At 40.6% G+C, this 23057-nt stretch overlaps 1 protein-coding gene across 7 annotated transcripts in view; it reads left to right on the top strand.

The window, feature by feature from the left end:
• The window catches only part of ptprt (protein tyrosine phosphatase receptor type T), a 197924-nt gene that overhangs the window by 154942 nt on the left and 19925 nt on the right, over positions 1–23057 (top strand). For all 7 annotated transcript variants that reach the window (XM_018742332.2, XM_018742331.2, XM_018742329.2 and 4 more), the window contains 4 exons: positions 1222–1299; positions 2035–2070; positions 7505–7692; positions 16920–17007. In XM_018742332.2, the coding sequence (XP_018597848.1) occupies positions 1222–1299; positions 2035–2070; positions 7505–7692; positions 16920–17007 (390 nt within the window). The remainder of the gene's footprint in view (positions 1–1221; positions 1300–2034; positions 2071–7504; positions 7693–16919; positions 17008–23057) is intronic.

The raw sequence follows: 23057 nt of genomic DNA, 5'->3' as shown, positions 1-23057 counted from the left end.
ACACTGGCCTTTGTGAGTGGATTAATTTGAAAGTTCAGCGCCATCGCACAATCAGCTGTCCCATAATGTATGATGGCCTTTTCCCTACATAGTGTCCTCTTTCCTATTCTTTCTTCTACCTGCTTCATGGGCTGAAACCTCCAAAAGGACAAACAAACATATTCTCAGTACAGGTTCAGATTGCTTTAGAATAAATCTGATCAAGTAATTATTGACTTTTTATATATAATGTGTCTAGTATATTGTACATGAAGGCAATTACTATTAAGGCACTTTTGGGATTTTATGTTTTCTTCTCTGCCTTCCATTAATGAATAGAATGGGTGACTTCTGAACATCTTGCCAGGACACAGTCAGAACTAGTTGTCATTTGAATTGTAATGTCAATCAGCTCATTTTAATTAATCCGTTGAGTGTGGAATCACAAATGTTAGTGTCATTGTAATTTTTGTGAAATATTTAAACTCCAAATGTCTGAATAACTGAAAATCTTTAGTTCATGTAATTGACATTCTTTTGTCAAATATATTATTATTTAAATGAATTACAAGGTTGTGAGTGTAGTACACACTTTCTTTGCATGTCTTCAATGATTTGTGTATAATTCAGTCATTTTAACATTATACATAAATCCATGTCAGCTACCCTGTTTTTCCTTACATATTATGATGTGAAGGTACTGTGTGATAATCTCATCATATGAAATGTTAGGAGCACAAGACAAGTGAGAAATGATCACTGTAGAAAGAAAGTGGCAGTTTAGAAAAGTTTTGGAAACACTAGGTGTGCAATGAAAACGAATTACTGAAAAATGTAAGGTTTTGTATAAATAGTTTTTACTCTGAAGTGTTTCCTGCAGTCTATGGGATACAATTTAGCTCATTTTCCAAAAAAATTTTTATTTAGTGTTCCAGAGCAAGTTCCAGTGTCATTGCAGTGCAGTAGCCACAAGTGTCAGGGTTTCAGAACACTTTATTTTGACAATGAAGGATGGGATTGCTGTGGTAAAGTCTCCCATGTGTAGCTGGGAACCATTCGTCTGTGTGAGCTGAAGTAAGCTCTTTGTTTCATACAGGTGTTCTGATGGCAACCTAATAGTCTCCTTACTGTTCTTGGTGCTAAACTTTCTTTAGTTGTCCCTTTTACTCCTTGACTCCTTGTGTGTGCTGCTCCGTTGAGCTCCGGAGATCTCTAACCCTCCCTTGTGTCTTTTGTCCCCAGCCTCCCCCTCCCCTTGCTCCTTCTCTGTGCAGGGCAAAACGCTACAGAGCAAATCGCTCTTGAATTCCTACTACTCAGGTACACCGTCACCTGCCCTTAGGAGAAGCTGGTTCTCAGAAAGTGTGTGATGTACTTTGATTCTTGAGGACATATTCCCACAGTTCAGAAGAATAGGCCCAATCTTTAAAAATTCCTGTATTAAAAACTATATGAGCAGAGCCATGTGAAAGATGCCCAGTTAAGATGAACATATACTTTCCTGGTCATTTATGTGTATTATGAGGGTCTTTGTATTTGTACTTTCTATTATCCATTTCTTTCTCTTATTCATACCTTTCTATCCAAAGACATGCTGTTCAGGTTCACCCATAGTGTGTGAATGACAGAGAGAGTGTGTTCCACTGATGTATAGAAGAGTGACCCATTGTAAGTAGTGTATCTAGCAGTGTAAGTTACCTTGGTGAATAAGGTATGTGGGCTCATAACACTACATAGAGTTCACTGGAAGCTGCTTTGGACAAAAGTGTCTGCTAAGTAAATAAATGTAAATGTAGATGCATTATAGGGAAAAATTTCAGACATCAGTAGATGTCGGCAAATTGGTCCTTTTTAGTTTTTATATGTAGAGAATCCTCATTATATGAATGTGGATATAGCATGATATTCATTAAGCAGGCAGAGCTATATTAATTAAGTTAACACTGCTGAGAACTAAATACTTTCCTTGTGGGGGACAGAAGTAGATGTTTGGCAGCATTTTATTCTTGATAGTGGTGTTGATATGTTCTTTTTTTTTGTCTTCACTGTTTCCAGTATCTAAAGAGCCAGTTCCTGCAACTTCATCTTTGGGTAAGTTTCTCTTTGTGAAACCTATTTGGACTGTACTCATTTCCAGTGGAATTAAAATAATAGTCAGCTAAATAGTAGACATAGATGTTTCTAATATTGAAACCAGTACGGAGTGTTTTTAAAATAGCTCCTGCATTTGTACCTTTCAGATGCAGCACAAAATTTGCAACCTCTCTGAGTTCTGCTGCCTGCTAGAAAAATTATTCACGGAAATTGTAAATGGTGTACATGCTTTATGGATAAGACCACCTGTCCTGATCACATAGTCCCATTTTCATGTGGTTGATCTGTGACTCCCTGAGGGCCATAGACCACGAGAGAGCTGCCCTGGCCGTGAAGCTGTGTAGAAACAGAGCTGGGCGAATTGATTGCATTCGGGTGATTTAGAAATGGGGTTAGCACTTTGAACAGTCAAAATGTTAATGTCCAGCCTTTGGTACTAGTAAAGCCCTTATTTATTGTCTTTGCTGACATACAGCAGGAATGAATCGTCAGAAATGTTTTCTACCATCCCAATTTTTCCTTTGCTAAACAGATTGACCTCGTTTTCACCGGACCAATTTTCCACACTCTTATTGTGATATTTGAAAACTGCTTTCTGCAGTTTGACTTGATACGTTTAGGTATTTCTTTTTGCTGACTCCTCCTCTGCTCTCAACCTTTTGTTTTTGTATGCCAGAAGGAAGAGGGTATTGCATAGCCTGTAAGCCACTAGACTCATGGCAGCAGTGCTCCTGTTTGTATACTCCAGTATGGCATGAGATTCTGAAGTCACGGGGGGAGGGCGCCTGCCTCTTTGATGCGGCTGGCTTTGTGACTCCACTTGATCCTCTGGCTCTGTTGAGGGGTACATTTGTGCCTGCTGCTTCTCTCTTGGGTTGGAACAGTTCTCTCAAAGCACTGTGGGTGACAGTCCAGCTGAGTCTCCCCCACCTCCCATTCCTGTCACTCTTGTTTGCTTGCATAGGGGAATAATCCATTGTTTACTCCACACCGTCAGGATGTAAACAAAAAGCCTCATCAAACATTTCAGCATGCCTGTTGCTGGTGCTAAAGGAATTTCATCCATCTGCAGTAAATTTGCACCGTATGACAGGTGAATTGCCTGCAGTGTGTGCCATAATCTCCTAGCTTTGTGGTCAACGACTGTGGCTTTGCCTGTTCTCTGTGACTTGAGATCACTTGTCTCTCATGAGAAAGCAGTATGCGCTGGCACCGGAACTGAGAACGAGAGCCAGGCCACCATGTGAGGCCAGAATAATGATCGCAAAAAGCCCTCGCTCCCCTGTCAGGCTGGCCTGGGTAGGGCTGAGCTGTCCCTTCTCTCCACACTCATTTAACCACACTGCTTCTGCTGGTGCCTTTACTAGTGTTTCCTTTAGTATGTGAGTGACTGCACTCATTATCATCAGGCCCAGCTCTCGATTCAAACTTGAGCATTTTGAGCATTTCTGTCCTGAATTCTCTCTGGGTATTGTGTGTGGATCTCCAAAAGGTTGGTCAGTCTTCGGAAAACCTGATAGCCAAGGGATCCACTGAAGTTCTCTTGAAGTCTTGTGTAGTCTCCAAGTCAATTTTGGTATTTTTTGAAAATTCCAAAACAACATACTCTGTGAAGGCTATGGGCACATGCAGTCCCACAGGAAGCACTGGGACTGCAAGTTTTGAGAATTCCATGTACAATGGCTGAAGACATCCAGTCATTCTCCCCGTTGTTCTCTGCTGAGAAACTCACCCTGTGCTGCATATTGACTGCTGATTGGACATGACTTTTAATCAGGAGAACCTGTCAAGGCCACGCCGAACATCTCTGGAGATAGGAGGAGTAGGGGAGGAGCAACGGCTCTGCCATTACACACCTGTCACAGAATGAGTGCGATCAATGAGCAAATGAGCTCAGGCTGTCTGACGGGCAGGTGGGCTCAACACTAATCACTAAGAATCCATTTCAGCCATTAAGGCTGCATTAACGCCGGGTTATAGTTACATGGTCCAACTAAATCATCGACATTCATGAATAAATAGGTGGCTGCTATTACTTACCTCCACCTGATTATTACGATCAAGCCATTTAAACACCTTTTTTTTAAAAAAAAAAAAATGGGGCATTTATTGTAATAATGCAAAAGCTAAATTTCAAGGCATTGTTCATATCACGTTTGAATGAAGATTGTGATGTAATGCTGACATTTGAAACAGTATTAAACTGTTTTATTTCAGCTGTTACTTTTAAGCCATTTATCCTAAAGAGGACTACATTGCAGTTGTGGTAAAATAGGTCTGTGTCAATCAGTCTATTGTCTCACCCATTATTAAAGTTCAGTGCTTTCACTTGCGACTCCCAAGGTATCGGTCTATGTAACAAGAAAATATTACACGTTCTGTTAATTTATTTAAAGTTATATTTGGTCTATATCATTAAGGGAACTTGAAACGTCATTACCTTGTCCCTGTTCAAAGAGCTGTCAAGCATATTTTGTCAGGAAGAATAATTATTGTTAATGGCGGGAAGTAGCCATGTTTAGCAATAGCACAACAGTGCTAATAATTGAGCCTCATACTATTTCAGCAATAATTACTTTGTGCCTGATGAAATAACTACACAGAAACCTTGCCTCAACAAGAATGGCCTCTTTTCAGTGGTCTCTTAATTTGGCAAGTGTATTTGCAAGTGTTTCCCCATCTTTGTATAAATTTATTCTTTTTTGACATCTATACGTTGTTTCAAAGCATCATGTGTCAGCAAGGCACCTCCATTGATTATCAATAATCTCTTGTTCAGTTTGGGGTCATGGTGGTTCAGAACCTATCCCAGAGGCATAAGGTATAGGCATACTAGTTTTTAACAGGGCAGTCTCACATGCAGACACACACACACATGCACACATGCATGCACATTAAAAGCAAATTACACTCACCAGTTCACCTGAAACAGTGAAAAAATGTTTTTGGACTGTGAGAGGAAACCTCTGCAAACTTGAGAAAGACATACAACTCGACTTATATTGAATGAGGATCAAGCATTCATCCAATCACACAGTGCAGACACTCAGAGGCACCAGCACTACCCGCTGAGCCACCCTCGCAAAGTGATGTTCATCAGATTAAGTTTCTCTCATAGTATAGCTCAGTTCAGTAGCAGAGTTGTAGAGTCCCAGAGAATGCAGGTCTAAAAGAAGACCTCACATCGTTGTATTTGTGTTTAATTCGGGAATGCCTCATTCTGTTTACAACTACATCATGTTTTCCTTTCTTATTTGGCCAAATGATGACATGGGCTGAAAATTGGCTCTGGGGAGAACTCAGTGAGCAGTTAAGATCTGTTTTTGATTTCTAGTCCCATAAGCCAAACCTTTCTTGTAGACTGACACTGCTCACTGTTTTGCAGAGGGGAAATGAGCAATTGCTGTAAATACTTTTTACAGAACATCTATATAGCTTTTTCCAAGACACTTTTGATCACGGCTTGCTTGTCATTGTGCCACAGACAATGGAAGAGTACACTGAGATCCAGAAAAACTTAGTGTGTTGTGGCATGCTTTATCTCATAATACTGGAATGTTCTCAAGTCTTGTGCTTTACAGCTCCCTCACAAATCCATACACCATCAAGTAGCTGTAACCCTAGTATGTTCTAACCGGGAAAAGTTGCTTCACAGGTCAATAAATCATATCATTAGCATAAGGTCATCTTTATCTATGCAGTTTTGAAAGTGGCACCAAAGTATGAATATATTTTGTGCCTTGTTAAATGGATATTTGACCTTCACTGTAGCCCAGAGCATTAGAGGCTCAATATTTCACTGGCTTAGAAGAGCTCTGTTCTCGGTAATATTTACAACGTAATATACCCTTTGGATTGCCACACTGAGAGTTTCTCTGGCAACTGAGACAAAAACACATGAATAATGAATTAAGGCCATGTCAGTAGAGGGTGGGTGCAGGGGGTGGTGTAGTGGAGGGCAATGAGGGTGGATTTCAAGGAGCGCCACCATCTCCTGTGCGCCGAGTCACTAGCTTCTTTCGCCCGCCTGGGTTCAAACTCCGGCCCAGCTCATCAATCTCTCCACATATGCACCGACACATTAAAACAACACCGCTCAGCACAATGTCAGCAGGACTAAATACATCTCCATTTCCACATTTATCTCTCCGTCTTTCCATGATGCTCACTACTCTCATGTGCAGAGTAATTTTTTTTTTTTTTTTTTTACTTTATATGGAAGTCTTTTACTCTCTTGAATATGCACAACATGATAAATGCTGATAAAAACAGCACACTTGTGTAAGCACATCCATGATAAGAAAACCATAGGGGATATGAGAAATACAACTAGGGACCAATGAAACCAGTTACAGTGCCTTTCCTGTATTATAATTCAAATTGATTCAAAGTGGAAAAAATAATTTGTCAATGGACCTTATCTCACCTCATCCACAAAGTTCCATTTTTCATCTTCATATACTCTGCTGTTTTTGAAGAGTCCTCTTCAGTCTCCTTACTTATACCTACAGTGATAATGTTCTCAAAGAACAGCCTTAGCACAGGAATAAGGCAAACAGAAGACAGTTGTTTCTCCCGCAATTCTCTGCATGTTTGTGACCTATGATTTTGAACCAGCACGAGACCAGTATGTCATGCAAAATTACTCATATTTCATAATACATATTGCAAATAGGCACGTTTGGAGTGGATTAGACATTATAACAGAGAATCACTTTAAGTGTGTAATGAATTTTAAAGATAATTATTGCAAATAGCCACATTAATAAAACATGGGGAGAAAGAAATCACCCCGCCACATTAGCAGTGGTGCTTTAGATATTTAATATGTGTAATATAAAATTTCTATGTCATTTATTTTCCCATCCCTCTTTCTAATGTAGGCATTTATGGGCATAAACTACTTCTGTTCTTCAAATTTTAATCGGCATAAGAGTCAATTACAAAAATGTCTTTTAAACTAATCGGATTGTGACACAAAGTATCTATTTGAGGCCTTGTTTAACATCTATGTGGCATCGTTATTGGTTGAGAGGGTACAGGATATGCGTAAGAGGGTGCTTAGCAAGCAATGGATGTTTCAGAAACCAGTTTGAATGCTTTAGGCTTTCAGATGTGTTTCACTCGGTTTGTCATTAATACACTGCAGTTACAGTATTAGAGTAATTGTAAAGTATTTCAATTTTCAGTTTTCCTGTGATTATGCAGGATTTCACAGCACTGGTGGAGAACTGTGGCACAACAGTGCAGTGGTACATTGAACACCATGCTCATTTCATAGCTTGCTTGCTCAGAAGTATTAAGTGGTCCAGACGAACAGAATAAACCCCTTGGCTGGGATAGTTTAACCAGACACACACCACTGTTTCCTTCAAATGTATAGTGAAAATTGATTTTAACCTGGTATCCTGATGCTTATCTTCTTTCACAGATGGTAGCCATGGGGACATGGCCCAGTCAACTCTGACCATCCAGACGTATCCATATGGGGGATGTGAGTCCGTGGAGATGTCCTACCAGGCGGGACAGTTCCAGCCAGCCATCCGTGTGGCTGACCTTCTGCAGCATATCACACAGATGAAATGTGGTCAGGGCTATGGGTTCAAAGAAGAGTATGAGGTAGGAATTGTTAGTGTGAATTTATTTGGGGAAGGAGCAGAACTTACCTGCTCAAAAATACATCACAATTTTAAGTACTCGGCACTTCACAGGCAGAAGTTATCATGGAAAGCTGCTAAATTCATATACTGTTGTTGGTTATCCTGTTTCTTAGCTATTTTTAGTTTGGTTAATCTTTTTCTATCTGTGAGTGAATGCATTTTAAGGAAATTTGCAGAAGTACTTCAACCTTACTTGGGTAGTGAAACTGAGCCACCAATTTTAAACCTATTTCTTCAACAGTCTTTTTGTATTACAATGACATTGATTTCATTGTAAGGCATGTCTCACAGTGTCACTGTGTGTATGTTTGGCAGTGGCAGTCCTCATTTTTAAAATGTGTAACTGAAGTCTCTCAGCTGCATTTGTCTTCAGAAGCCATTGTGAATCAGTGAAATAATTAAATTTAATTTCCTCTGCTCTCATGTTTCTGTATAGGAAAAAAACAGAGGCTTGCATACTTATCAAATATTTATTGCAAACTGAATTAGAAAACAGCATTAATATTGATAGTTTCTGAACATAATTCCAAATCAAATACAATTCTCAAGCTCAAAGCATTTTTCTTCTCTCTAGTTGCAAATGTTGCCTCTGGAGTTGTTCTTTCTTGGTAGTTTTTTGCTCTGACAAATTTTATACCATATCTTTTCAAGTTCCTTTTTTAATTGTTCATCCTAGTTTAGTCTCATTTGTTTCTATTCCATCCAGGGGCGCGGTGGTGCAGTGGGTTGAACCACAGTCCTGCTTTCTGGTGGGTCTGGGGTTCGAGTCCCGCTTGGGGTGCCTTGCGACGGACTGGTGTCCCGTCCTAGGTGTGTCCCCTCTCCCCTCCGGCCTTATGCCGTGTGTTACCGGGTAGGCTCCGGTTCCCCGCAACCCTGTATGGGACAAGCGGTTCTGAAAATGTGTGTGTGTTTCTATTCTGCACTTAAATGACTAAGACACACTCCATGCCCTTAAGGATACCTCAAAGAAGAACTTGTGAACTCCTGTGCCATTGCTGTTTATACACTGCCTCAGCCACGTGGAAACCACTTTAAGACATTGTTTAGAATTGTGTGGGTGCACTTTAAATGCACTTCAGCCTTGGCATAAGCAGCTTATATTTGACTTGTATTATGTTTAAGCAGGTTGTGTGTTTATAAAGGTTGAAGCTGTAAGCTGTCTGATATGAAACTGTTTTAAATGAATATTAGTTTTATAGGAACATGGCAATGAAGTTCCTGATACTAGAACGTTGAACCTAAACTCATAATTTGAATTATCCCACTAAACATAAGCTCCATGTCCATTTGTGTACATTCCATCAACAAGCAAAAATGTTTTTACTCGATGAGGCAATATAGACCATTTATTGAAGATGTGCTATTTATTGTCTTTTTGTATGGTGCCATAGAGAAGATTATTTCCCATTCCACATAGGTGGTGGCTATCTGCTACGCAATGCATCGCATTTTATTGCCTGGGAGGCCTGAGTATGTTGTATTTTTCATATAATTCAAAGTAAAATACAGCCCTGAAGTACTGATAGTTTCCACCACTTCTTTTGTAGAGTTTGTGGCACGCTTCATCATTTAATGTGCAGCACTATTGATTAAAGCGCTTATAAGGGCACTATGAAGGTAAAATGAGGAGGGGGTCATCATTTGTGTCTTGTATTGAATCATATAACCTTGACTGAATCTCTTTACGTAAGCCATGGTATACAATTCCCTGCTACATTATGGCTGTTTAAGCTGACTGTTACTCCACCCACACAAACCCTTTTGGCATCGGGCTAACCCCTTTCCTTTCCCATCTGTAGGCACGGGCCACACCATCCACTCTCCTTCCCGCCTATGCCCACACTTATTATGCCTGCAGTCGGGCCTCTTGTTGAAAAGGTCGTCCATCAGCGAAGACATTTTCATAACACCTTCTCCTTACTCCCTCGAATCCGATATGCTTCACAGCTTCAGGGCGAGTCCAGGTGCAAATGAAGTTGGCCGCTCTCTTTGTGCTCATATTTCACTTAGCCGACTTACCTCTTCAAAGCCTCCGCATTTTGTGTGCTCTCGTCTCTGCTTGTGCACCAGTTGAGATTTGTGAATTGGGAACACAACGACTGGCTCAGCGGTCACGCACCCAAAAAGTGCACTGAGAACGCCTGTGGCAGGGTGTGTATTCAGCACTTTTCATTACAAGACAAGCACATGTTCAGCTTGGTTTTTTGTCATGGATATGCTGACACCAGGTGCTGTACGCTGCAGTTTCTATATATTTCTGGGTTCATGACTGCGACCTAACAGTATTCCGAATGTAAATGTAACAAAACAGTATCCACTGTTTTACTGGAACAGACTCGTTAATTACAATAATGCTTATTTTAAGCTGTTACATTATATTTATTTCTATCTTAATTTGTGTTTTGTCTGTGAATGTCGGTAAGGGGTTACTGTGTGAATGTGTGTTTCTGCGAGAAGGTGCGAGATTGAGTGCTATAAGGGATCTTAGTAAGCCTGGGGGCTCATAACCATCTGCATTTGTCTTTTACCTTAATCCCCACATTATTCAGTGCTTGACAGATGGTTCAACATACAGAGAACTACTCTTGCAGAGGTACAGTGAGAAGGAAATACACAGAAAGGAAGATGGCCAGGAAAAAACAGCAAGCTGACTGATCTGAAGGTATGGAGATAGACAGAGAGAAAGGGAAAATCAGAAGTGAAGAAGAGACAAAAGAAACACAAGAGGACTGACCTCAAGAGGAAGGGAAATGGAGAGAGAGTGGGATGGATGGTAAAGAATATACAGAGACAAAAAAAAACAGGGCAGACATAAAGAGTTAGAGACTGAAAAGGGCATAGGAGAGGAGTATAAAACTGAAGAGGTTTGATTAAACAGAGAGAGAGACACTGATGGCTTGGAAGAAGATGGTCTTGAAGAGTTTGACATAGACAGAGAGAGCAAGGTTGGAGGATGACTGACAGAGGCAAAGTAGAAGCAGGGACAGACCTAAAGAGTTCGGGATACACCGAGAGACAGATGCGTTGAAGGAGGGCGCACTGATAAAAGCAGGAATAGGACAGAAAAGAAGAGCTTGGTATAGACATGAAGAGAAAGACAATCAGGAATCCAGAGCAGGCCAAACAGCACAAAGCAAGCAGAGTTGTGCAGAGACGTAAGAAATTATACGTAGAAGCTTGTGAAATTTTTTTGTACAATTTGTACAAAGTTTTTCTTTCTTCTTTTAATAAATTAATGAAATCGTGGAAAGGAAAGCATAATTCCTGGAATTTCCAATGAGATTCAGGTCCCATACATTTAGGTGTTTTATGAGAGCCCTATTTTTGAAGGGTTGGGTACAGCACTGGTAGTCTTATATACAGTCATATATTCAGTCCTACCTGAAGCTTTGCTTTGGACTTTAGAGTTTACTGTGCAATGTCCATTAAACACAGGAATACAAAGAGCACATTTATTGCCACAGGGAGTCGAATGTTACGGTTTTAATGCTGCACCCAGATCTGATGACCTTCTCTAAGCTGTGTTACCTCAGAAAATCACCATGCACCCTATAACTGTGACTGAGTTCAAGAAGTGACTGTGCCACCATGGCTATGATAACAGATGAAGTCTAAAGAATATACGTTCACTTGAGTCATAGACTGCTTCCCCAAGTTGCTGAAAGGGACATCTGTGCTCAACTTTGTGCCTGCAAGTTCTTCAGGTGGCACTGGATGAATAGTAGTCTGGCCAAAAAGTGTTACATCCTCCAGTGAAACCTGTAGCATGTAGTGTGAAAAGAAGAAGGAGGCATAAAGCATGCTCTTCAAGCTAGCTATTGTGAGTTTCATGCTTTGATAGGAAGACATAAGAACTGGGTGATCTGCATAGAGCTCAAGGCCAGCTATGATTTTGTTTTTTCTATGGAAATATGAGTTTGACTCGGTGCATATGATGCTCCTGTCTGGATGCTGCCATATTCTGTGTGTGTGTGTGCGTGTGTGTGTGGACAATCAACATAAGATGACAGTGTTTTTTCGGTTTTCACAGTTGCAAGATGTAAATGTCCTGCTCATTTCAAGTGAACAAACGTTATGAAGCATTCTCCTGAAGTTAAGCAAACAATTTGCACTGGATGGTCAGAGGCTTGACAAGGGGGGTTAATGGCACACTGTGCCCAGTTCCCCGTGCTGCCAGGGCCTGTCTCCACTAGCCTCAGGGGCTCTGCTACATCTTAATACACACTTGTATTCCATATACAGTACAGCCGGTTGGGGAATTGCTTGTAGGAGTTTTTCAGGCTTTGCTTCTTCTTTCATGTCTTGTGATATTTTTTGTCTTATTCTTTTTTTAAATCGATGACACCCTCATGGGTTCAAAAACTACAAATTTGGGAAGAAAGAGATTCCATTAAGGCTTTTTTTTTTTGGAAAATGAAACCCACACCCACTCAGAGAGAAGAAGGAAAGTTGAGTGTTCCGCCGCAAGGGTAAGAAGGCCCTCCACGGACCCCCCTCCCACTCAGTCTCATTACGCACTTTAAATGATAAACACTCGGAGGCGTCAACGCTGGGGCTTCCTGGCACAGAATAAGAAAAAAAGAAGCCCAAATAGGTAACGGTTTGGTTGCTTTTTCGTAGGCAAGTTTCTGATTAGGACTGGTGTAAGGAGCTGTACTGGTCTACTCTCAGGTAAAGGCAATGAGGTGCATCGCTGCATCATGATGCATTTTCCTTGATCCTGTCCTGCTAACATATTCAAGTCCACCTCCATTCCCTATGGGTTACACTCATACATATGTATAGGCAAGAGTTAACTTTACAAGTTTCACTCAACTCTGAGCTATGTCAGCATCTGTCTTTGGCACTGCTTGAGCTACTTCTCCATAGCTCTTTATATATACAGTATATTATATATATATATATACACACACACACACACACACACACACACATAGAAAGAGAGTGGGGAGTGCTTGGGCCAAAGGGAAAAATTTTTTTTGATCAACTTTTGTTCTTTCAAAAGTTGAATAACATAGCTTTTTGTTTGGGTGACATTCAGGTTGGGTCAGGCTTTGAAACCTGCATACATAAAACCTCAAGAACAGAAGCACACATCTACCAATCCTCTTGGGTAACATGGAACAGTGGCTAAATACAAGAAAAAGTAAACATGGTTTTTGCATCATATTCAGTGATGGAAAAAGTCAGATTTCTAAACACAAAGTGACCAGGGGGGCATCTTTCTGAGTGGAAACAGGAATAACACTTTTTAAAATCACGATAAAAGACATTTTTTTCCTGTTTTGTGGAGATGTGGTGATATCACATTCTATGCCTTTGATCCCCTTACTGATTGGTTCCGCTCGGCTCCCAGTCTGTTGACCATTATCCGATGTGCTCACACAAAACGCGTCCTTGCTTTGTTCATTGCCAGTCTCCCTTTCATGACTGTTTACCGCTGGCCTGCTGAAAATTAGCTGCCGCACTCCGTGATAAGCCTGACTAAATTAACCTTTTGATAGATTAAATGGGTACGAAAGGGGACTGTGGCTTGCTGGGTCTCAACCATGTTGTGCTCTGTCTGACTGGCAGTGGAGTGGTGGCAGTGGGTTCAAAGGAGTGCTGCTCTCTGTCTGCGATGTGACAGGTCATGAACGTGGATTCTCCAAAGGAGGCAACCTTAAGGTCACAAGTCCACACCCTAACCTCTTACACTACTTGTTGCCTTATAGTAAATTGTCCAAGTAGATACTGAAACATGCATCTGTATGCTTGCAAAAGTTTTCAGTTGAAAAGCGCATGCAATAACAAAATGTACACCTTTCACATCGCCACATAAAACAAAGAGAATAGTAGTTTGGTGCTTTTAATAAACTTGTCCTCTTCCACATGTTGTTATTTGTTTACAGATGGGTTTCAGCATCACAATTTATGAGAAACAGGTGCAGCTTTGTAAATTGATGGATCAGTGAGGTTTGTGTCATGTGAAGTTGTGCTACAAGGTGACCTTTGCACCTGAGAATTTCTCAGACTGAGCAGTAGCGTCTCACTGCACTTGCTCTGACAGAAAGCTGGTGTTGTCCCTGACAGCTAAATCAATATTAATTGGAGGCACCGAGTGCCAGCCTAATACAGATGGAGGCACATGTTTTGGTGGTTGGGCTGATTAGGCCGAACGCCCACTCTTAAGTGGCGATATCTGTTTTCCAGTACTGAGTGAAAAGTTTTTGATTGTTAAAACTTTTTTTTGTTAATCCCATTTACCATTGAAATGCTTCTGTTTTTCTGTGTTATTTAGCATCAGCATGTTTTTATGTGTGTCATTGAAAAGCTGAGAACAGGCTAATGATATTGTCCACGTACCAACGTATTGATATTTTAAAGGTAAATGAGAGCTGTCACTTATGCATAGTGCGAGCACTCAAACATTTTGAGTCTAATGGAATTTTCCTTCCCTGATCTAAATTTGAAATGATGACAATAGTAAAAAGCCCATTTGCCTCTACAATAACATTTTGTGCCATGGCGAAAAACTACATAGATTTGCATTGATTTTATTTGTAATGAATTCAGCTTGTGTATATATCCTGTAAACTATTTTAAGCCATTGCTCTTTTAATATTTTAACTGAGATGATTGACATGGTTCTCCTTTCTGTTTCAAGAGAATAGAAGACAAGAAAACGTTGGTAAAAGAAAAAAAAAACGATCATGAAGGAGATTGAACAGGGATTTTGTGTGTGACCTGAGAGAATCCTCCCTGAATCCCCTCTTTTTTAAATGAAGTTGACTAATGAGGGATATGCTCTCGTTAAAAAGTAGGTCAGATGTCCTCTCGCTCGGTTGTAAGCCCTGTGATTGTAATATTGTCAGCCCATTCTCCTTTAATGGATGCCAACGGACAATTCAGCATAAATTAGGCACCGATGACACATTTCGCCTGCTTTTTTGTGATAAAGTAGCTCTCCGTCCGTATGGGTCCCTGCACCCAACTCCCCACAAAAAGCTCACTAACCTTGTGTGCTGGTGACTCCAGGTGCTCTCAGAGTGCAAGCAAATGATGGGTATTTCATTGCCGTTTCCAACCAACCCATCCCGAGCCAGGTCGTGGTGAGCCGGGGTCTACCCAGCAACACAGGGCGCGGGGCTGAGGGTCACACCCCGGACGGGACACCAGTCCACCGCAAGGCACCCTGAGCAGGGCTCTAACCGTAGACCTGCCACACAGCAGGAAATGGTCAAACCTGCCAAACCCACTGCACCACTATACCACTGCACCCCCTGTTGCCATTTCCCCAAGTGTAATTTATCACCTTTGATTTTAAAGTAAGACACACACACACACACACACACATTTTCAGAACCGCTTGTCCCATACGGGGTAACGGGGAACCGGAGCCTACCCGGCAACACAGGGCGTATGGCCAGAAGGGGAGGGGACACACCCAGGACAGGACGCCAGTCCACCGCAAGGCACCCCAAGCGGGACTCGAACCCCAGACCCACCGGAGAGCAGGACCCAGTCCAACCCACTGCGCCACTGCACCCCCCTGTAAGACATACATGTATGTCAAAATCAACAGTTCATATGACATGTGTTTTTAGTTTTTAATTCTTAAGACATTGGGGGGACGTAGTAGCGCAGTGGGTTTGACTGGGTCCTGCTCTCTGGTGGGTCTGGGGTTCGAGTCCCGCTTGGGGTGCCTTGCAACGGACTGGCGTCCCGTCCTGGGTGTGTCCCCTCCCCTCCAGCCTTGCACCCTGTGTTGCCGGGTATGGGACAAGCAGCTTCAGATGATGTGTGTATGTGTGTTAAGACACTGAACAGGATTTTAAAATTTTTTTCAGGAGAATATCTGGCCATGTGTAGGTAAATGGGCAAAAGGCAGTTAAATCTTATGGTTTTAAATGGATGTTTCATTTTACGCATCTTATATCCTGTAATTATATGTTTTATTATGCAAAATTAAAGGTATATCTGTGGCGTGCCTCTGGCAGAATTCCGCTGTAGATTTTTATGGTTTCCGCTTACCTGGACTTTACTGTTAGTTCTGTTTGCTTCACCGTTGGTTTCCGCTATCATGCCGTTCAGACCTTAAAGTTAGAGAGTAGACTGTACTCTGACTTTCTTGTGGTTGCTGATGGAACCATCCATCTCACCAAAACCTTTCACAGGGGTTTCTTGGGCTTGAACAACACTTAGGCACTTTGGCCCAGGGCCTGGAGAAACATGTTCAGACATATCCATCAGTGTCATTGCTCTGTACCGTGGATGTGTCAGCTGACACTTTATAGGCGGGAACAGGTCAAGTTTGAACCTTATGAAGGTCTTGTCATTCCATACATCTCGTATCTCCATGCCTTGTTCTCCCATTTGTCTGATTTTTTTTCAATCAAAGTTCGCAGGTGGCACAAGCAAAGGCATTAGCTTTTTTTTTTGCATTCCGTCACATTACTGATGTCAAGGGTGTGATTAGAGACAGCCGAAGGACACAAATAGCACAAGCTCCCTAACAGACTGCTCATGCTGTGCTAATATACCCCACTCTTAACTGTCCTTGTCTGAGGGCACCAGAAGCACTCATTATATGTTCAGAACCTCACAGTCCACACAGTAGTTTGTAGAACAGAATCATTTTAAAGGACAAGAATCTCAAAGGCTGACAATGGACTACGGAAAAGCACTAACCATGTAAATGACAGACACTTAACAGTTTAAAGCCTATTTAAAATGTTAAACATGTTTAATTAATTCTGGAAAAGTTTACCCACAGGAAAAGCTTTGCCCCGCTTATTATACCAGATGATAAGCACCTGGTGCATCACATCATTTATGAACAGAGTAGTGGAAACAAGATCAGGAATTGGCTCAAGATTATTGGCTCTGACTCGATATTGTGTTTCAGAGCCAACCCCAGATTGAGTATCAACTTTGAAACCTATAGTTGCATAAAATTTGGCCAGAGTTCTAATTTTAAGGTAGAAAACAAGTTTTCAAATAAAATATGGAAACATATTGTGGTCCGTACAAGATTTTAATTACTTTTGCCTCGTTTAATGCTCCATACTCCCTGATTTCTTCATTGTTTTGTGGCATTGCTCATGTTACATGAATTAGATTTTTTTGTAAGTGCGCTGTGTCTCATGTTTGCGCTAAGGGTCTTTATAAGGAAGTTTGTAACAGCATGTGGTGTTATTGCAGGCACTCGCTGAAGGACAGACGGCCCCCTGGGACACAGCAAAGAAAGACGAGAATCGCAACAAGAACCGATATGGGAACATCATCGCTTGTAAGTACTGAAGTAACCCAGAAGAGGGCATGCACACAAACACGCACACATGAACGCACGCACACTGACTCTGTCATACCATCTGATTGCTGTCTTACAACCTGCAGTTTGTCTGTCAGAATTTACATGAGAACAGCCCTCATGGTCTTTGTCACACATACAGAAATGCATAGCATGTGATGGTGTCTGTCAAGGCCCAACACGCTAAACTCACATTTAGGTTTTTCTTCTCTGAGGAGTGGAGAATGGACCAATCAGAGTCATAATGCACTGTGCATTTTCTTGGAAATATTGCAGTCTTGTTGCCTTCACCCTGTCCTCATTTCTTCTGTAAGGGAGGTGATAGATCTGTTGCGTTTGCTACATAGTGCTTTTTTCAGAATGTATGAAATTGTTCTTGTGCTTATTGACTATGTGCCTGGGAAGATATTATCATCAGCAACAATGTCCTCTGGTTATCCTTCAGGCAAATGTCTTTGTAGGACATTTCCTGCCTGTACATCAGTGAACGCACGGCTGCACCCACCACTGTGGCATTTTCTTTCAATCCTGAAAGGGAATCATCATAACTGATGATCACTCATATCAAGTATGGTTGTTTTTTGATCGAATTATGCTCATTGGCTCTTTAGTGCCTGAAAAAATCAACCAGATAACCCCAGGTTTTGTAAAAGTTGAGGTAGGTGGTTTTATTGTTCTGGTGTTTATTCCCTGCCTTTAGTACAATATGACCTTTGGTAATAGTTTGAACAACATCTGTTAGCCACTATCTTTTACAGTCTGTAATATCAATTAGCAAATTAAAATTAATAATGAACTACTTTATGAACATATACAATGCTCGCCCTTGTATTATTCTAAAAATGTGTCAGAAATTTCCGATTTTGTATCGTGTTAAAATCTTTAAAATCTATTTATCAATTTGTTAAAGCAATCATGAAACAAAAAATTTGCCAGCTGCTTAATGGAAACCATGTTTTTTATTAAGTATAATCATAATGGCACTGGCACCTTGCCGCTTTGTACTCGAAGATCTTAGGTTCAAGTTCCTCCTCCTGCTGTAGTACCGTTAATTAAGATACTTACCCTCAATTGCTCCAATATAAATGACCCAGTTGTATAAATACTAGGTAAAGTAACTTAATCCTGTAAATTACCTTTGGAGAAAGGAGTACACACACACTTTCTGAACCGCTGGTCCCATCCGGGGTTGCGGGGAACTGGAGCCTACCCGGCAACCCAGGGCGTAAGGCCGGAGGGGGACACACCCAGGACGGGACGCCAGTCCGCCGCAAGGCACCCCAAGCGGGACTCGAACCCCAGACCCATCACAGAGCAGGACCCGGTCCAATCCACTGCGCCACTGCGCCCCCCTGGAGAAAGGAGTACTATATATTAAATCAGTAAATTTTATATGAGCAGCTTATCTGTGATAGACACCATAGTCAGCATTCAGAAGGCTCAATGATGCATAATCTTGCATTTTTACTTTATTGTGCAACATTATCAGCACCTGTTTCTATTATAAACTTTGCTTAGAGTTGCGTTGGTTGGCTGACCACCAAAGAAAAATGCTGAACCTAAGGGAGCACATGTGTCATTGCTCTGCTTGCAGCTTTTTATTAGGTTAGTCTCCCTTCCTCCAACTGGTCATGGACATTAGCTCCCTGCTGCTTTTGGAGCATGAAGGAGGGCCTTTTTGCTCTGCCTCCCTTTGGGGTGCTAAATATGTGAGCAAAAGGAATTGCAAGGCCACCTGCCGCCTTTCACCTTCCAGGTCCCTGAGCTAGATCCAAGCTCGGTCTCACAGGAGCATCTTGATCTCACTTTCAAATGGCCAGGGTTACAAGTGCCGTTTACATGCACTTGTAGTGAGGTCTCAATCACCAGTTGAGCACCTCAGTGCTGGCATGTTGTTGACTTCTTTAGAGAGCTATAATCTGCTTTAAATTGATTTAACTCTGCTGTGATTTATGGTTCAGATGTCTGTGCTTAATGTGTGCTTCATTAAGACAGTTGATAGACACTGTAGTTGATATACTATACAACACTTTTTTAAAATACTTATTGAGTCTAAGAGTATATATTATGAAAAAGGCTCAAATGTACAGATATATTTTCATTTCTTTATACAGTACCCTGCTAGCTTGTCAGTTTTGTTTTTTTAAACAATAAATACATAAAAAAAAGCTTTTTTAGAAATTACTCATTTCTTTTGGCTTAGAAAAAAAGGGTTTTGATCTTTTGGTTCCTTTAATAAGAACTAATAATAATAATTTTTCATTGTGTCTCATCAATGTTTTTAGGTTCTGTGATATGTTTATTGTATCAGTTCAATAGTCAAATTATTGATATCTGAACATTTATGCCACAATGCCACAACATCACATTACTTAAAAGGGAATAAATAAAAGACATCATTAACATATGCAGTATTAATTTTTCTGGTTCTCTTATTGAACACAGAAAGAAAATGCATACAGAACTAGGTCAGCCATGTCCAAAAAGCAGTGCAGTCAAGTAATGTGTAGTCAAGACTTTGCAGTCTGAATTCCAGATATTTGAATTTCTGTGAGGCTTCTGAATGGAAAGGATGTATGGAAAACATCTGTATGGAAAATTTGCCACTTGGGATGTTAACTCGATGTGCAAACATCAGCTCTTCCTGAAATGAATAGAAAATGTTTATTTATAGCTACACTTTTTGGAATGATAATTCAGTGTGTGCCACGTCCAGAAAAAGTTCTGACATTGAGTGATCTGCCAACTTTAAAAAGATAACTATTACAAGATATGCTTTTTTATGGAGTCTGGGGGATAAAAGTTTTATTTAGGTAGGTAAACTATATGCTTTCATAATTCACTTCCAATATTGAGACTACAGTTGCAGGGATAGCGATAATGCAGCTTTTGAGGTTTGAAATGCTTCTTGCCAGGTTTTATGTCTTTGAAATGAATGCGGGAACCTGGTCCATTTTATTGGCACAGGATATTACATCTATATCATTCTGCCTTTATTATCCTACAAGTTATCTCGTCAATGTCACCTCCTACCTTGGGTTCAATTGTGATATATAGAACCAATTTTCCATAAACAGCAACAGGAATATACTCAGTCTAGTAATGTAAAACTTTGCATTCCTTTTAAAAATAATAACGGAATAATAAAGCAAGTTCTTCCTCATTTTTGCAAAGCTGGCATTGCTATGTATTGGTCCAATACGTGCTGTTCTTCATGTTGCAGATAATATGAAACGATTTTCTGAGAGTGCTGTGTGCTTGTGATCATCACACACAACTGAAAAAGACAAATTTATTTTCACTCCTGCATGATGTGATAATCATTTCCCATTTTAAATAAATATTTGCATAGAAGATATCGTAATTTTTTTATTTAATAACATTCTGTCTTTTTGAAAGAAACACTGAAACATTTAAATATACTGTACAGTATTGAATGTCATCCTAATAGTATAAGGCTAACATACTGAAAAATTGTACTTAAAAGCTGCGTTAACTTTTTATTATTTGTACTGTTGTGTTGCTTAACTAGCACACTTATAGGAAGAAAAATGTTGCATGATATTTTACTAATCTTTTCAGCAAGGTATTTTAGCGATTAAGGTTACATACAACCAGGCTTCTCCAGCAAATTTAGCTTATGGTGAAAACATAAGCGCACACACACACGCACACACACACACACACACACACACACACACACTAGCAAGTTTGCATTATCTGTTTTGCTTTTGTAACAAAAATAGCAGTGTATCATTTCAATTAATCTCTGAGTACAATAAATAGAGTACACTTTTTTTGATTTTATTTGAATTGCCCTTTATGAATTAAAGTGCCATCCTATTCTATCCTTACCTATCCATTACATAATTTAAATAATGAATCCTAGTTGATTTTGTTTAATAAAGCTGATTAAATAATGCATCCGATTTTATAAACACATTTTTTTCCGATATCTTCACTATAAAGGTATTTCTAAAGCCCGATGGTCTTGAACATGACTGAAAGTTTTTCTACAAGTCCTGAAATTATGAGATCATTTATGCACAATCTGAGTAATTGAGGTGTCCCACATCACATGATGGGCAACACATAAGGGGCAGCTACTGTACTTCTTTGCAGTCTCACTTGTGTAAATGATTTTGTTGTAAATCTGGAATCCCAAACCTAGAGTCAAAGAGATCATTACAAATTTTGGGCTACAAGGGAGGGATGTCTTAGCAGAAGGTACAAGCTTAAAATTAAACTGTTGGAGGCATCCCCACCCTGTTCCTGCAGTCATGTAACATTTAGCAGTTTTTTTTATATTTCTACTTTTATGTTAGGTGCTTCTGTTTTAGCACACTTCGTTGTGAAGTCCGCTAGCACTGTGCTCCATCGAAATTGTCTCTGAATGAGATACCCACCCTGCCATTTTCATCAGGGATATCGTTAAACAAGGTGCTATCTGGGTGGTTCTGCAGAATAATACCTGACAACTAATACAGGCAGACAGGCAAACCAAACACAGGCTTACTGTGACTCACTAAATGTTAATCATCACTGACTCAGACCCCAACCACAGACTCGCTTAATTACCTGTGACAATTTATGGAATTAAAAAATGGAACGTGCTTCGGATTAAAGACATCTGTCCTATTACATTCCTTCGGTGTTTTTGCAGACTGTGTAAACATAAAGTCTCCCATATGGTCATTTATAATTCATCAGACTCTGCCACCAAAATAAACAGAGTTACTGGAAAACATTTACATATCAGAGGAAAGGGGAAATCAGCTGCAAATTGTAAGCCTTTGCTTCTTGTGTTAATTGTTTCAGACTTTGCTGCTCAGTTCCTTTCTTGAATACCCTTTTTAACAACATCTATTTATCTTATTGTGTTGCTCTTGTTCAAAAATCCCTTGTTAGGGTCTTCTATTTCACTGAGATAATGTCTTCAGAAGCACCTGGAAGAGCTGGAAATCCTCCTTTATCTTCAGAAAAACAGCATACGATAAAGCGTTTGGGGAATACGACAGATGTACACCGCAGGAATTATTTATATTGGATTGCGATGGCAAGCCCGAGCCAAAATGTGCGGCGCAGAAGATTCTGAGAGGCAGTGAAGCGTGAGCATCTGTGCAATTCTTTTCCATGTTGAAAACTTTATTCCAAAAGAATGCTGGGTGCTGACACATGCCCATTGTGGGCTCAGTTGTGTCTTTACAGTTCCTTGGCATCCAAAAAAAAACAAGTTTAAGGCTAAAACCTTAAGTTAGTCTTTAATTCCTTGAGTGGGAGTAAGGAACCGTTCACAAGCCTGACAGCTATTTTCACCCAGGTAAAGAAATTTAGAGTGGGTGCACACAGTAGCGCTCAGGAAAAATGAAATCTTCACACTGAAAGTATTGATTCTAAATGGGAATGTACATGCATTTCTTTAACAGCAAGCAGTACTGGGTATTTGGTGGAAGGGGTGAGATTACACACTCTTAGTCCTGTACCCTGCAAAGCAGCACAGTCAAGCACAGCACTTGCAATCTTGGAATAAACACAGAGTACCTAGGGCACATCTCAGCCTTACTGCATTTTACACACACACTTTCTGAACCACTTGTCCCATACAGGGTCATGGGAACCAGAGCACAACCTGGCAACACAGGGCATAAGGCTGGAGGGGGAGGGGACACAACCAGGACGGGACAGCAGTCCGTCACAAGGCACCCCATGCGGGATTCGAACCCCAGACCCACTGGGGAGTAGGACCCGGTCCAACCCACTGCGCCCCCACGAGGCTGCATTAGTTTTACTGAAATATACAATAGGTATTGCAACGGGTGGTGTTGTGCTTAGAGCTTTTGCCTTGCCTTGCCTGGTGAACTGCTAACAGGTATCTGTGAGTGTTCTGTAGTGCAGTAGTGACCCATCCAGTGTGTCCTTCACTTTTGCTTGTGTATCCTGCTATTGGCTTTAGATTGCCAAGACCTTGTTTGGACAAGCATCTTAGAAGAACTGAAAGATACAGTGTTTATATACTATATTGATATTTA

Source organism: Scleropages formosus, chromosome 22 (genome assembly GCF_900964775.1).
Source record: "Scleropages formosus chromosome 22, fSclFor1.1, whole genome shotgun sequence".
Taxonomy (NCBI): domain Eukaryota; kingdom Metazoa; phylum Chordata; class Actinopteri; order Osteoglossiformes; family Osteoglossidae; genus Scleropages; species Scleropages formosus.
This window is presented reverse-complemented; position numbering and strand designations above follow the sequence as displayed.